The following is a 12,043-nucleotide window of genomic DNA, read 5'->3' as shown; positions in this document are numbered from 1 at the left end:
GGGCCTTAGTCTAGAATTTGGAAGCCTGGGCATGATCATTTCCGTGGAATCCAAGTAATGGGTCACCTGTGGTTTAGTGTATCTGCTGCCAAAGGTCATTATTTATTAAATTATACCTTCCCTAATGTGTTTTGTGTTTTTGTTCTCTTCATCTACGGTGAAATGCCGTTCCCACTGATGTCAATGGGAATTTTGCCACTGACTTCAGCGTGGCCATGATTTAACCCCAAGTATCTGCCTAAAATCTTAGGGCCTGATTCTGATTTCATGTACTCTGTTTTTACATCACTGAAAGTCCATTGACTTCAGTGGAGTTACTGCTGATGAACTTATATAATAGAAAAACACTGCCCCTTTCAAAATCCTTAGCAAGTAAGGGTGACCTCCTGCAGGTCGTACTCAGTTCATAGGTAAAACCTCCAGTGAGGTCTGATGGAGCTTTACCTGAGTAACCTCCAAGAAGGGTCTTCAAGACCTGACCCTCTTACCAGTTCAATTGCGGACCAAATCAGTAATGACTGAAAGTCACTGCTGTCTAGTAGCTGATCAGTGGGGTGTGTGAAAAGAGTTGGTCTCTCTTCAGCACCTAGCAGACAAACATCTACATTGCAACAAGCAGCATCACAAAGGGCACTGGCTGAAACTTCTGCTGGTGGATTGATCATGGGGACAGAATTACCTTTTTATGAATCCAGACAATTCCCTTAATTCACGGTTGAGGCATGCTGATGGGAGAGGGGAAGGAGAGTTTGCATTGCTGCTGTCTATGTGTTCTGTGAGTGACTTTATATAGTTCTCTTCATTCTCCAAAGGTGTCAATACAGTACCTTGAAGTAACATTATAAGTTTTCTAAAAATTATTATTCAACACAGATACACTGTCAAGTTCTGCTGCTGATACCTACATCAGGAAAAAAAATACTTCTCATACTCTACCCAACCTTTAATCTACAATTCGAGTCTTCATTATCCTCCATATTTTTAAAACCAGGTCTTGTCATCTGGTTCATATGAGATGCCATTTCCCAGCCCTTGTAGTATATGCAAGAAATGTACTTGTAGTCCAGACATAATGGGACAAATTTATCCCGGGAGTAAGCCATATAAAGTGAAAAGAACAGGAGTACTTGTGGCACCTTAGAGACTAACAAATTTATTTGAGCATAAGTTTTGTGGGCTATAGCTTACTTCATTGCATCCGATGAAGTGGGTTCTAGCCCACGAAAGCTTATGCTCAAATAAATTTGTTAGTCTCTAAGGTGCCACAAGTACTCCTGTTCTTTTTGCAGATACAGACTAACACGGCTGCTACTCTGAAATCTGCCATATAAAGTGAATGGATCTGAGATGCATTTGTCCAATACTTTTGTTAAGGTCAATTTAAAGTTTGATTGGGCCGAGCTGTCAACTAAGGAACGTGCATGCTGGATTTACAATTTGGTTCGTTGTCGGTTAGAAATTGAAATAATCTTCAGGCTGCTACGGGCATTGTTTTGGAATTTCACCCAGCACTTAGACATCGTTCTGTATTTTGACCACAGTGAGAGATTAATCAAGTTATCCTTCGCTGCTGCAGCTGTCTTTGAGTACTCATGTTTTTTAAACATCTCTTATTGCCTTGTTGCTATGAAACTGGCATTTAACCTACATCATAGACCTGACGAGCATTATTAACAGCTGGATTTATCTGCCCAGTGTCCACAGTGCCACCAAGTGGTTAATTATGTATAATCAGAAAAAAGAAATGTCTAAAATTGTGGTTGTATGCTTGGGTATTAGAAGAATAAGCGGTCCTTATGCTTTCAGAATCGAACATTGCGTTCCTGCAGGAGACATTGGTTTGTGTGTGCATGTATACATACATATATGTTTGTGCATGTGTGTGTACAGTAGCAGTTGTATTAATCCAACACAGGGCTTACTCTTCAGTGGGCATTTTGGCTGAATAAGGCCTTGGGGGTTGGGACTACAGATTGGGAACTGGCAATGGAGATTTGACCAAGCTGCACATATATTTTTGCTGTATTGACTTGGCTTGATTCCTAAAAGCGTTGACATAATTCCTGTGGTTTCTGTAGGTAGCCAGCTACAGGAAATGCATGTGTATGTGAATTATTTTAAGAGATGGGCTGTTTACAACTTCCTCTGAAGTGTCCTGCTTGTCGCAGACAAGATACTAAAATAGATGGGCCATTAGTTGGAACCTCGGTTTAGAGGAAAGGGGAAATGGGAAAACCGTAGCTCTTTTCTTTTGCTAAAAGCACAGGGGAGCTCCTGCTCCTCTCCTCAGCTCGGATAAGCACTGCTTTCCCTCTTCCTCAGCTGGCACAGTGATCACTCCCCCTCTTGTTTCAAACTAGTGGTTGGTTCCTTTGCGACAAACTGTCGTGGGGCTGATACACCCCGTCATCCTTTGGGGGCGGGGGAGAGGTGTGTTACAGCCTTGTGGTTGAGTCTGTAGGGCTGCCCCCAGTTTCGGGGCTGTGTGGCTCTGTGGCCTTAGTCAGTAGCCTGGCCCTTGCATGCAGGGCAATGCAACCTGGCGTCCAAAGTCAGAAATATGGCCCTTGCTCTCAGGGCAGTGCAGCTTAGCAGTCAGAGTCAATAGTGCAGATGAGCTGAGCCACCACCCCGGGGTGGGTGGTGGCCAGGATAGGGGGACCCGGGCCTGCCCTTTCCACTGGGTCCCAGCCTAGGGCCCTATCGGTGGCAGGGTTGCCCACCACCAGCTCTGCACGGAACCTACGGAAACACGCTGAGCCTGTCTCTGGTTTTCCAACCGCTTCTTTGCAAAGTTTCCTTGGGTCACTTCCTACCTGATTCTCTGCAATTTGCAATCTCCAGGTCTCCGTGGTCTCTCCCATCTCTCTGGTGTCCTGAGCCTGTGTGTCAGGGTCCTTCTCTGTCTGGCTGGGTTTCATGTCCTGGATTTCAGGCGTTCCTCCCCAAGGAGTCAGCAGCACACCTCTTTCCTCACCGGCAGTCAGCCCAAACTGAGCTACTCTGCTGCTTTTTATATCCTGTCTCCAGCTGGAGCATGCCCAGAAGAGCTGAGGGGATGTGACCTCCTCGGCCAAGAGAGAAGGGTTAACCCATGATGCACCAGTGTGGGGCTGTCACACACTCTCCCTCTTAAGATGCTGTCTGGGGGCTGTCTTCCTTCCCCTTCTTCTCCTCCTGCCCCAAAGAAGAAATCTGCATTCACATGGCCTTCCCTGGCTGGTGCAGCACGTGGAAGGCATGAGGTTGCAGGGAGAGGTACCACTGCATGATTTGCGTGTTGGTTTCCTTCATACAATGGATCCATCGGAGGGATGCATGGTTAGTTACCAAGAGAAAGAGGCTCCCTAAGAGGTAATACCTTAAGGCATCGACTGCCCACTTTACAGCAAGGGGGTTAAGTTCTCGTTCTATGGTGGAGTAGCAGGGGGAAGAACTTGCGGCTGAGGTTCAGGATTGGGTGCTCCTCCCCCTCTAGTTCTTGAGAAAGCGCCACTCCCAGTCCTACCTCCGAAGCATCCGTTTGGAGAATGAAGGGTTTTGTGAAGTCAGGCTAAGACACCACCGGCTCCCGAGTCAACCACTCTCATAGGGCCTGGAAGGCGGCCTCACAGTCCTCTGACCACTGGATTTTCCATGATTGGAAGTTTTTTGTCAAGTCCATCAGTGGGAAGGCAAGCGTGGCGAAATTGGGTACAAAATGATGGTAATATCTGGCCAGCCCTATGAATTGCCATACATGTCTCTTTGTTGTGGGGGTGAGGTAGTCCTATAAGGCCTGCTCCTTTTCTATTAAGGGACATAGCTTTCCCTTACCCATGGTGTAGCCCAGGTAAGTCACCTCCCGCTGACCCAAGTGACACTTGGCTGGGTTTGTGGTGAATACTATGTCTCCCAGGGCTCACAGCACACTGGTGAGGTGTTGGAGATGTTCCTCCCAGCCAGCACTATAGATGACAATATTGTTGATGTACGTGGTGACGTACGAATTATGAGGGCTCAGTATTTGATTCGTGAGCCATTGGAAGGTGGCTGTGGCCCCATGAAACCCAAAAGGCATCATGGTGAACTGATATAGGCCAAATGGTGTAGGAAAGGCCATCTTCTCTTTGGAGGCTGGTGTCAAAGGGATCTGCCCTGCCAATATCCCTTGGTTAGGTCTAATGTAGAGATAAATTCCGCATCACCCAGCCACTCGAGCAGTTTGTCCACCCGGGGCATGGGGCTTGCAGCAAACTGAGAGATGGCATTCACATTCCTGAAGTCAATGCAGAATCTGACTGCTCCTTCGGGCTTGGGGACGAGGTCTATAGGGCTCTGCCACTCACTCCTGGACTCCTCGACCACTCCCAGGGCTAGCATCCTTTCTAGTTCCTTCTGTACAACCCTCCACATCTTCTTGGTTATTTCTTACCTTCTCGCTGGGGATGGTGGTGATGTGATGGCTTGTCACATTCGTTCTCCCTGGCCGGGCAGACAAGAGAGTGGGGAAGGCTGATACTAGCTGTCAGATCTGATCCTGCTGTTTGGGATCGAGCTCCTGGCTGATTGCCACTGGCCCTGGCTCAGAGTGTTTGTCAGCCAGTGGCCCCAACTCAGGTTCTGGAGGGTACCGGGCAATCATCAGGTCTTCCCATTTCTTCCAGGCCTTGAGGAGGTTCATGTGGTAGACCCACGTATCTCTCTGGTGTCCTGGTAGCTGTATCTCATAGTCGACAGGCGCTAACCATCTCGTTACCTCAAAGGGGCCCTGCCACTTGGCCATCAGCTTGGACTCCGAGGATAGTAATAACAAAAGGACCTGGTCTCTGGCTCAAAGGTCCTCGTTTTTGTTCCACTGTTGTGCTGGTTCTCTTGGGTGCATTGGGCACACAACAGGTTGTCCGGCGCCCAGGTACCCAGCTCTGGGAGCTGTTCTCAAAACCGCAGTATGTACTGGACAGATCCTCTGACCCGGGTTTCCTGTTCCTCCCAAGTCTCCCTCAGGAGGTCCAGGATTCCCCGAGGCTGCCTCTCATAGAAGAGTTTTAATAGGGAAAAACCAGTGGATGCCTGTGGGACCTATCGTATGGCAAAGAGTAGTGTGGGGAGCAACTTATCCCAGTCCCGGGGATCGTCCTCCATCATCGACTTCAGGGTCCCATTGAACCGCTCCATTAACCCTTCAATCTGGGGGTGGTAAACCAAGGTTTTGAGGGCCTGGGTATTTAGCAGGGGGCACAGCTCAACCATCAACCTCAATGTTATATTAATTCCCTGGTCTGTCAGTATCTCGTGTGGTAGTCCAACTCTGGCGAAGATCTGCAGGAGTTCGTTAGTGATAGCAGAGGCAGTGGCGGTTCGCAAAGGGACAGCCTCAGGGTACCGTGTCGTGTAGCTGACTATGACAAGAATATACTTTGGCCCATGCTGCTCCTCTCCAAGGGCTCTACCAGATCCAGGCCAATATGCCTGAAGAAGACCCCGCCCAGGGGTAAGGGCACAAGGGGGGCTCCCCTTCGGGCTGGCTTTCTGGCACTCGGGGCAAGAGGCACAGTAGTCCTGCACTTCTTGGTGAATACTGGGCCAAAAAATTCTTTGGGCCACCCTCTGCAGCATTTTACCCCTCCCCAGGTGCCCTGCCCAGGGTACTGAGTGGGCCAGGTGGAGCAAGCCTCGCCCGAACCGCCGTGGTACCAGCAGTTGACACAGGTCTTTCTTCATCGGCGGGTCCTGGACCAGCCGGTAGAGGAGATCATTGCGGATCTTAAACTGGGGTCCTTGGGGAAAGTGCTGAGGTTGGTCCTCCTTCTGGGTAGGGCCTGCTGCCTGTTCCCAGGCCTGGCTGAGGGTTGGGTCTTCCCTTTGTTCTTCTAGGAAGTCCCTGTCAATGTCCAGCCATCCTAGCCCTTTCCTTGTCAGGGCTTCAGCCAGGTTGTGGCCTGCCTCTGGTGTCCCGGCGTTCCCCAAGGGTCCGACTTTGGGGTCGTCCAGCCTTGGAAGGCCCAGCAACCCCCTCTTTGTGAGGCATGTGCCCTAATTCCCGGGGAGTGTGCACTCCACTCCTGAAGGAGGTCAGTGAAGCCCTGCCAATCACGCCCCAGGATCACCGGGTAGGCTAGCTTTAGGGCCATCCCAACTAAGCATAGTCCTTCCTGATGGGCAGCCTCAAGTCGTACCCAGGTTGTCGGGTACAGTCTCATGTCTCCATGGATGCACTGCAGATGTATGGGTGCTCCAGCCAAACCCGTGATCTCAACTAGGCCGGCCCAGATGAGTGTTTGGCTGTATCCTGAGTGAACTAGGGCCATTGTTGATGTCCTGTTCACCCAAACAGGAATCAAGATTTTACCCAGTTCCCTCTTCTGGGTATGGTGACCGGCCACCTATACCTACCCATAGTTATAGTCCATGTAGGGTCATTCTCTCCTGAAGTGCCCCTCTTGTACACACTCGTATCATGATTTGATCCCTTGTAGTGAGCGCCATTGTGGGTGCCGGCATACTGGATAAGAGGCGGGGACTCCCCTCTTCGGTCTTGCAGGGCCCCCAGTCTGCTGGTCGGTCTCGCTCTCCTGGGCTCCCCGGTTTATGTCCGGATCACTTTGATCCCTCAGCGGCCATCTAGTCCTCTGTCAAGGAGACCGCTTTGGCGAGGGTTGCCGGGCGATGCCATTGCACCCACTCTTCCCCCGCCCCTCAGCAGGCAGGATCTGGATGAATTGTTCCAGGGCCACGGCTTCAGCCACTTGGATTCCAGTCCGGTGTTCTGGTTCAAGCCACTGCCAACAGTAACCCCGGACTCGTTGTACCACAGTGCTGGGTCTGGCCTCTGGCGGGTACCGTTCACAGCGGAGTCACTGGCATTATGTTTTGGGGTTGACACCTGTTTGGTCCAGGATAGCTGCCTTGACCTTAGAGTATTCTAGTGCCTCCTGAGGGTCGAGGTTCCTGTATGTGGTCTGTGCTGGGCAGTTAAGTAAGGGGCAAGAAGCCTGGCCCAGTGCTCAGATGGTCACCGGGCAGCAGTGGAGACCTGCTTGAAGTTCATGAGGAACTCCCCTGGGTCATCACTGGGTCTCATTTTTGTCAGGTGTATTGTCCAGAATCCCTGTCATACTGTCCCCTGTCTCTTCTCCTGCCGGGATAGGGGAAGGGTTCAGGTGGCAGAGTGGGAAGGGGGTGCAACGGTGATGCCATCTGTTGGACTAGACATCCATCTGTCTGGTTTGGGACTTTTAGCAGGCCCCAATCATTGCCTGCATTCTCCACTTGTTATTACAGAGCTGATACACCCCTCTGCCCTTTGGGGGAGGGGGAGAGGTGCGTTACAGCCCTGTGGTTTAGTCTGTAGGGCTTCCCCTGGTCTCGGGGCTGCCGGGCCCTGTGGCCTTAGTCAGTATCCTGGCCCTTGGGTGCAGGACAATGTGGCCTAGTGACCAGAGTCAGTAGCCTTTCCCTTGCTATCAGGGTGGTACAGCCTAGCGGCCAGAGTCAGCAATATGGCCTTTGCTCTCAGGGCAGTGCGGCCCAGCGGCCAGAGTCAATAGTGTAGGTGAGCTGGGCCACCACCTTTGGGTGTGCAGTGGCCAGGATAGGGGGACCCAGACCCGCCCTCTCCACCAGGTTCCAACCCAGGGTCCTATCGGTGGTGGAGTTGCCCACCACCAGCTCGATGGAGATCCTACTGAAACACGCTGAGCCTGTCTCCGGTTCTACAGCTGCTTCCTCACAAAGTTTCCCTAGGTCACTTTCTACCTGATTCTCTGCAGTTTGTCTGTCTCTGGGTCTCCATGGTCTCACCCCTCTCTGCAGTGTCCCAAGCCTGTGTGTTGGGGTACATCTCCATCTGGCTGGCCTCTGTGTCCTGGAGTGCAGATGTTCCTCCTCAAGGAGTCAGCAGCATACCTCCTTCCTCACCAGCAGTCAGCCCAGACTGAGCTGCTCTGCTGCCTTTTATATCCTGTAATCTCCAGGATAGGTGAGGAAGGTGTGGAATCTCCATCTCTGGAGATATTTAAGAGTAGGTTAGATGTCTATCCGGGATGGTCTAGACAGTATTTGGTCCTGCCATGGGGGCGGGGACTGGACCTGATGACCTCTCGAGGTCCCTTCCAGTACTAGAATCTATGAATAATCCTGTCTCCAGCTGGAGCATGCTCAGCAGAATAGAGGGGGCATGGCCTCCTCAGCCAAGAAAGAAGGGTTACCCCTGCTGCACCTGTGCGGGGCTAATACACCCTGTCACACAAATCTGAAAGTCTTCTGTTTTGTGCTTGTACAGAGATATGAGCCATGTTTATTGACAGTGAAAAAGTCTACATGCCAATTTGTCTCTTCCAAGATGTCTATTAGGTACATGTTAGTACACGTTCTCCACAGTGAGTCTATCCCTGTGTGGGTGCACTGGCATGGGTAGTGGGTGTGGGAGTCCCTTCTCGGTTCTCTCACCCAGGAATCAGCCACCATCTGGTAGCCATAACTCTCTGAGTGCAAGGTGGTGGAGTGCTTATGCTGCTGGAAGCACTATATCCTTGGAAGTTGATGGGAAGCCTGGCCATGGCCCTTCCTCCTTGTTCATCAGCAAGTGGCTGTAGTCCTGAGCAGGAGGGGAATGCAGTTTAAATCTGTTATACGTTGGCAGGTGCAATAAGGATTGATAACAAATATAGCAGTCCATGTTAACCTCCTTCAAATCACATCAGAGTAAAGGTTTCCAGAACCGCAGTCTCCAGGTCCATCAGAGGGCAAATGCAATGCAGAGTTGTTATACCTGAAGTACTACAAGCTACACTGAATGCCTTTGCAGACATTATAACACTCCTGAAGTGGACACAGGGCCGACAACACAACCTATATAGCTCAAGTATCTCAACAGTGTCATATTTGCTGGGGAGCCAGAAAGTCTAGTGTTTAGAGCAGGGAATGGGGAACAAAGAAATGTGGGTTCTATTTCCAGTTTTGCCAATTACTCATGGTCAGTAACTTCAAATGTATTCTGTGCCTTAGCTTCCCTGACTTGTAAAAGGAGGATAATATTTGTAAGCCTCTTGTGCAAAGCATTTTTGCATCCTTGGATGAAAGGTGCTGTAGACGTGTGTATTATTATAATAGGGCTATGGAAGCTGATACTCTTATATATGATGAAGGATGCAGAACATGCTCACCTGTTTTTCATCACTGTGAGTGACAAATATGCAGAGGCCATTTAAAATGTGCACTAAAATGTCAGGGGAGTCAAGTTCAGTCCTGGGCTTCATGATCCTGGGAAAACTATTCAGAAAGCATGTGTGTGTGTATGTGTGTGTGTGTATCAGGATGGGCAGAAGCATGTTGCACCATTCTCTAGTGACATCCTCTGATCCTCGAAGTCTCATTGGCCCTGACCTGTTATTCATCCCTCTTCCTCTTTCTTTGGTAGTAGGGAGTCAAGACTTGACAGAGGGAGGGAAAGGGTTTCTAAGGCATCAGAACAACTCCTTTCCCACTCAGAGTGTGTACAAAGCTTTTAGGACAACACACACTTATAAAACATATTTGGGTGATGGAATTTGGTTTTAAAACACCTTCAGTGAACACCAGGGATGCTTGGCTCTGGCAATTTAATCTCTCTAATAATAATTTGCATTACGGTAGGACCTAGAGACTCCAGTTAGGGATTGGACCCCATTGTGCAAGGTGCTGCACAAAGATGTAGTAAAAACCCACACTCTGGCCCCGCCTCCTCCCCCAAATTTATTGCACTAATATGCAGTGAATTTCTGTTTTTAGTTTTGGTTTTACTTATTCAAAACCTTGATCCAAATGGTAGTTCCCCTCGGCCACATGGTGCTTGAGCCCAGATCCACAAGTAACTTTACACATGTGAGCAGTTCCATTGAACTCTGTGCGACAAGTCACATGTGCAAAGTCACTCACCCATGTAAGTGTTTGAAGGATGCAGACCTTGGTTTGCCTTTCTTTCATAGACCAACATGTGGGTGTGCGGTGGGGGGAAATGTCTGATAGAAATATTAAGAAGCCAATGCACCCAAGACAAAAGAGAGATTTTCTTAGGCATGAAAAGCAACAGGAGGCCTTTAGATACAGGCAGGAGGATATTCAAAAGCATTTAGCACTGGGCTAACTCTACACTTGAAGTCAGTGTGAGTTTTATCATTACCTTCCATGGGAGCAAAGTTAAGCTAAGCTGAACACTTCCGAAGATCTCACCCACAAGATTTTCACAAAGAGAAAAAACACACTCCAACGACATCTCATTAGAATAGTAACCAAAATGTAGTCTAGATGGACTTGGGTGGCTTTACACATTTATACAGAGTGGTCAACATGCGGTAGTAAAAAGCAGTTTTTATTTTATTTACATGTAGATAGTATGAGATTTTTGAAAAGACTGTTCATGGTTGTAGGATAATTGTTCCAAAAAGCAGAATGTAACTAAAATAAAAAAAATACTGTATACAAGAAAATCAACGGATTTAATAAAATAAAGCATATTTTGTCTCCCTTTAAATTGTATGCAAAAATATTTAAATATATGTCTGTTCAAAAAAGAGATCAAGCTCTTTGATCTGGTGGTGCATAATAATTATTCAAATCAATTAGACAAATGTATTTGGTGGGTTCGAATTAATAGGCCAAGCAAGCTTTTTTTCCTTTGCTTCTCTGTCAAATGAATCATAGATTGAGTCTTTGGTTACAGTTTTGGCTGGTGCAGGGATTTCTGAGATTCCAACATAATTTTTTTTGGCTATCCTTGAACTGGTGGTGATGGTGTATGCATTGCTTCGGTAGCATTTCATGGAGGACATGCAAAATGTTTCTTTCATCCCTTTTCTGAAGTTTGCATTATACACTGAGTACAGGGTGGGCTTAGAGGCTGACGAACTAAAGGATATCCAAGTGATAGCCATGAAAACCAAAGAACTCTTTCTGTAGTCTGTCTCCTGTGGGTGCCACAGCTGCACCACGTAAAAAGGGAGCCATGATAGCAGAAATACTAAATTTAACATCAGGAACATCTTGATGGTTTTCACTTTTGTCCTTGGTACTATATTCATGGTCCGCCTGACTGTTCTGCCATCGGTTCCTATCCTCCAAATGTATTTGATGACCTTTTGGTAAAATAGGATGATGAAAATGGATGGAATCAAAAAACTCACCAAAAGATGGATGATGCTATAGACAGCTCCATCCCAAGAATACGGGAGAAAAAAGTTGCAATGGTTGTCCCAACTGGAGCCATAGAAAAAGAAAGCTGGGGACACAAAAGCAGCATCAAAGATCCAAGATGCTGCAATCATTTTCTTGGCTTTTTCTCTGGACACTTTGAAACTCAAAGGATAGACAATTGTGTAGAACCTATCTACGCAGATAGACAGCAGCACGTAGATCTGAACACCAGGGGTGAGATATTGAAAATATCTCACTAGCTTGCACATAATGCTCCCAAGTGTCCACCTGCCAGACATAAACTGGAGCAGCACAAACGGAGCACTCGTCATGCTAATGAGGAGATCGGCACAAGCCATGGAGACCACAAAGTAGTTGGTGGTAGACTGAGTCCTCCTGCTCCGGTGGATCACTAAACAAACAAGGGAATTTCCAAAGACAGAGAACAGCCATAATGCTCCAAAAACCACGCTGGCTACTACTATTTCCCCTGGTCTCAGTTCATACTGCAAGACAGTACTGTTCCTCTCTGCTCTGTGTTCCTTGGATAAATCTGTCATCTCATGGCTTGCCAGAGACATAGAGGTTTCAGAGTGGCTGTCGTTCCGGAGTGGTAGCAGTACTGTTGGGATAACAAAAGAACCTTTGCTATTATCCATACCATAGGCAAACATCATAGTCACGTTTTCCTCTTGAGCTCTGAATGGAGACAGAAGCAGGAACATTATTGTTAAAAGGGGGCGAGAAATATATGATTAACAAATAATAAATTTTGCTTTGGGATATTATTATGAAAAGTAAACAAATAGCCAACATGTTTGAATATAAGAAACACCTGTTTATAATCTAGTCCACAGTTCCCTGACAACCTGGATACATATATGTGTGTGTG

General features: G+C 48.1%; 1 protein-coding gene across 1 annotated transcript; it reads right to left on the bottom strand.

Annotated features, from left to right (window-relative positions):
- Window positions 1-10,566: 10,566 nt before the first annotated feature.
- Window positions 10,567-11,828, bottom strand: GPR19 (G protein-coupled receptor 19). Its single transcript, XM_039519694.1, has one exon. It carries the CDS (start codon window positions 11,826-11,828, stop codon window positions 10,581-10,583), a length of 1,248 nt encoding a protein of 415 aa, XP_039375628.1. The 3' UTR covers window positions 10,567-10,580.
- Between the last annotated feature and the right edge of the window lie 215 nt (window positions 11,829-12,043).

Source organism: Mauremys reevesii, linkage group 1 (genome assembly GCF_016161935.1).
Source record: "Mauremys reevesii isolate NIE-2019 linkage group 1, ASM1616193v1, whole genome shotgun sequence".
Taxonomy (NCBI): Eukaryota; Metazoa; Chordata; order Testudines; family Geoemydidae; genus Mauremys; species Mauremys reevesii.
The sequence above is the reverse complement of the archived record's forward strand: the minus strand, read 5'-3'. Positions and strand labels throughout refer to the sequence as shown.

Excerpts from the sequence above, each read along its gene's own strand:
- GPR19 (XM_039519694.1), bottom strand. The coding sequence starts at position 11,828 with ATGATGTTTGCCTATGGTATGGATAATAGCAAAGGTTCTTTTGTTATC.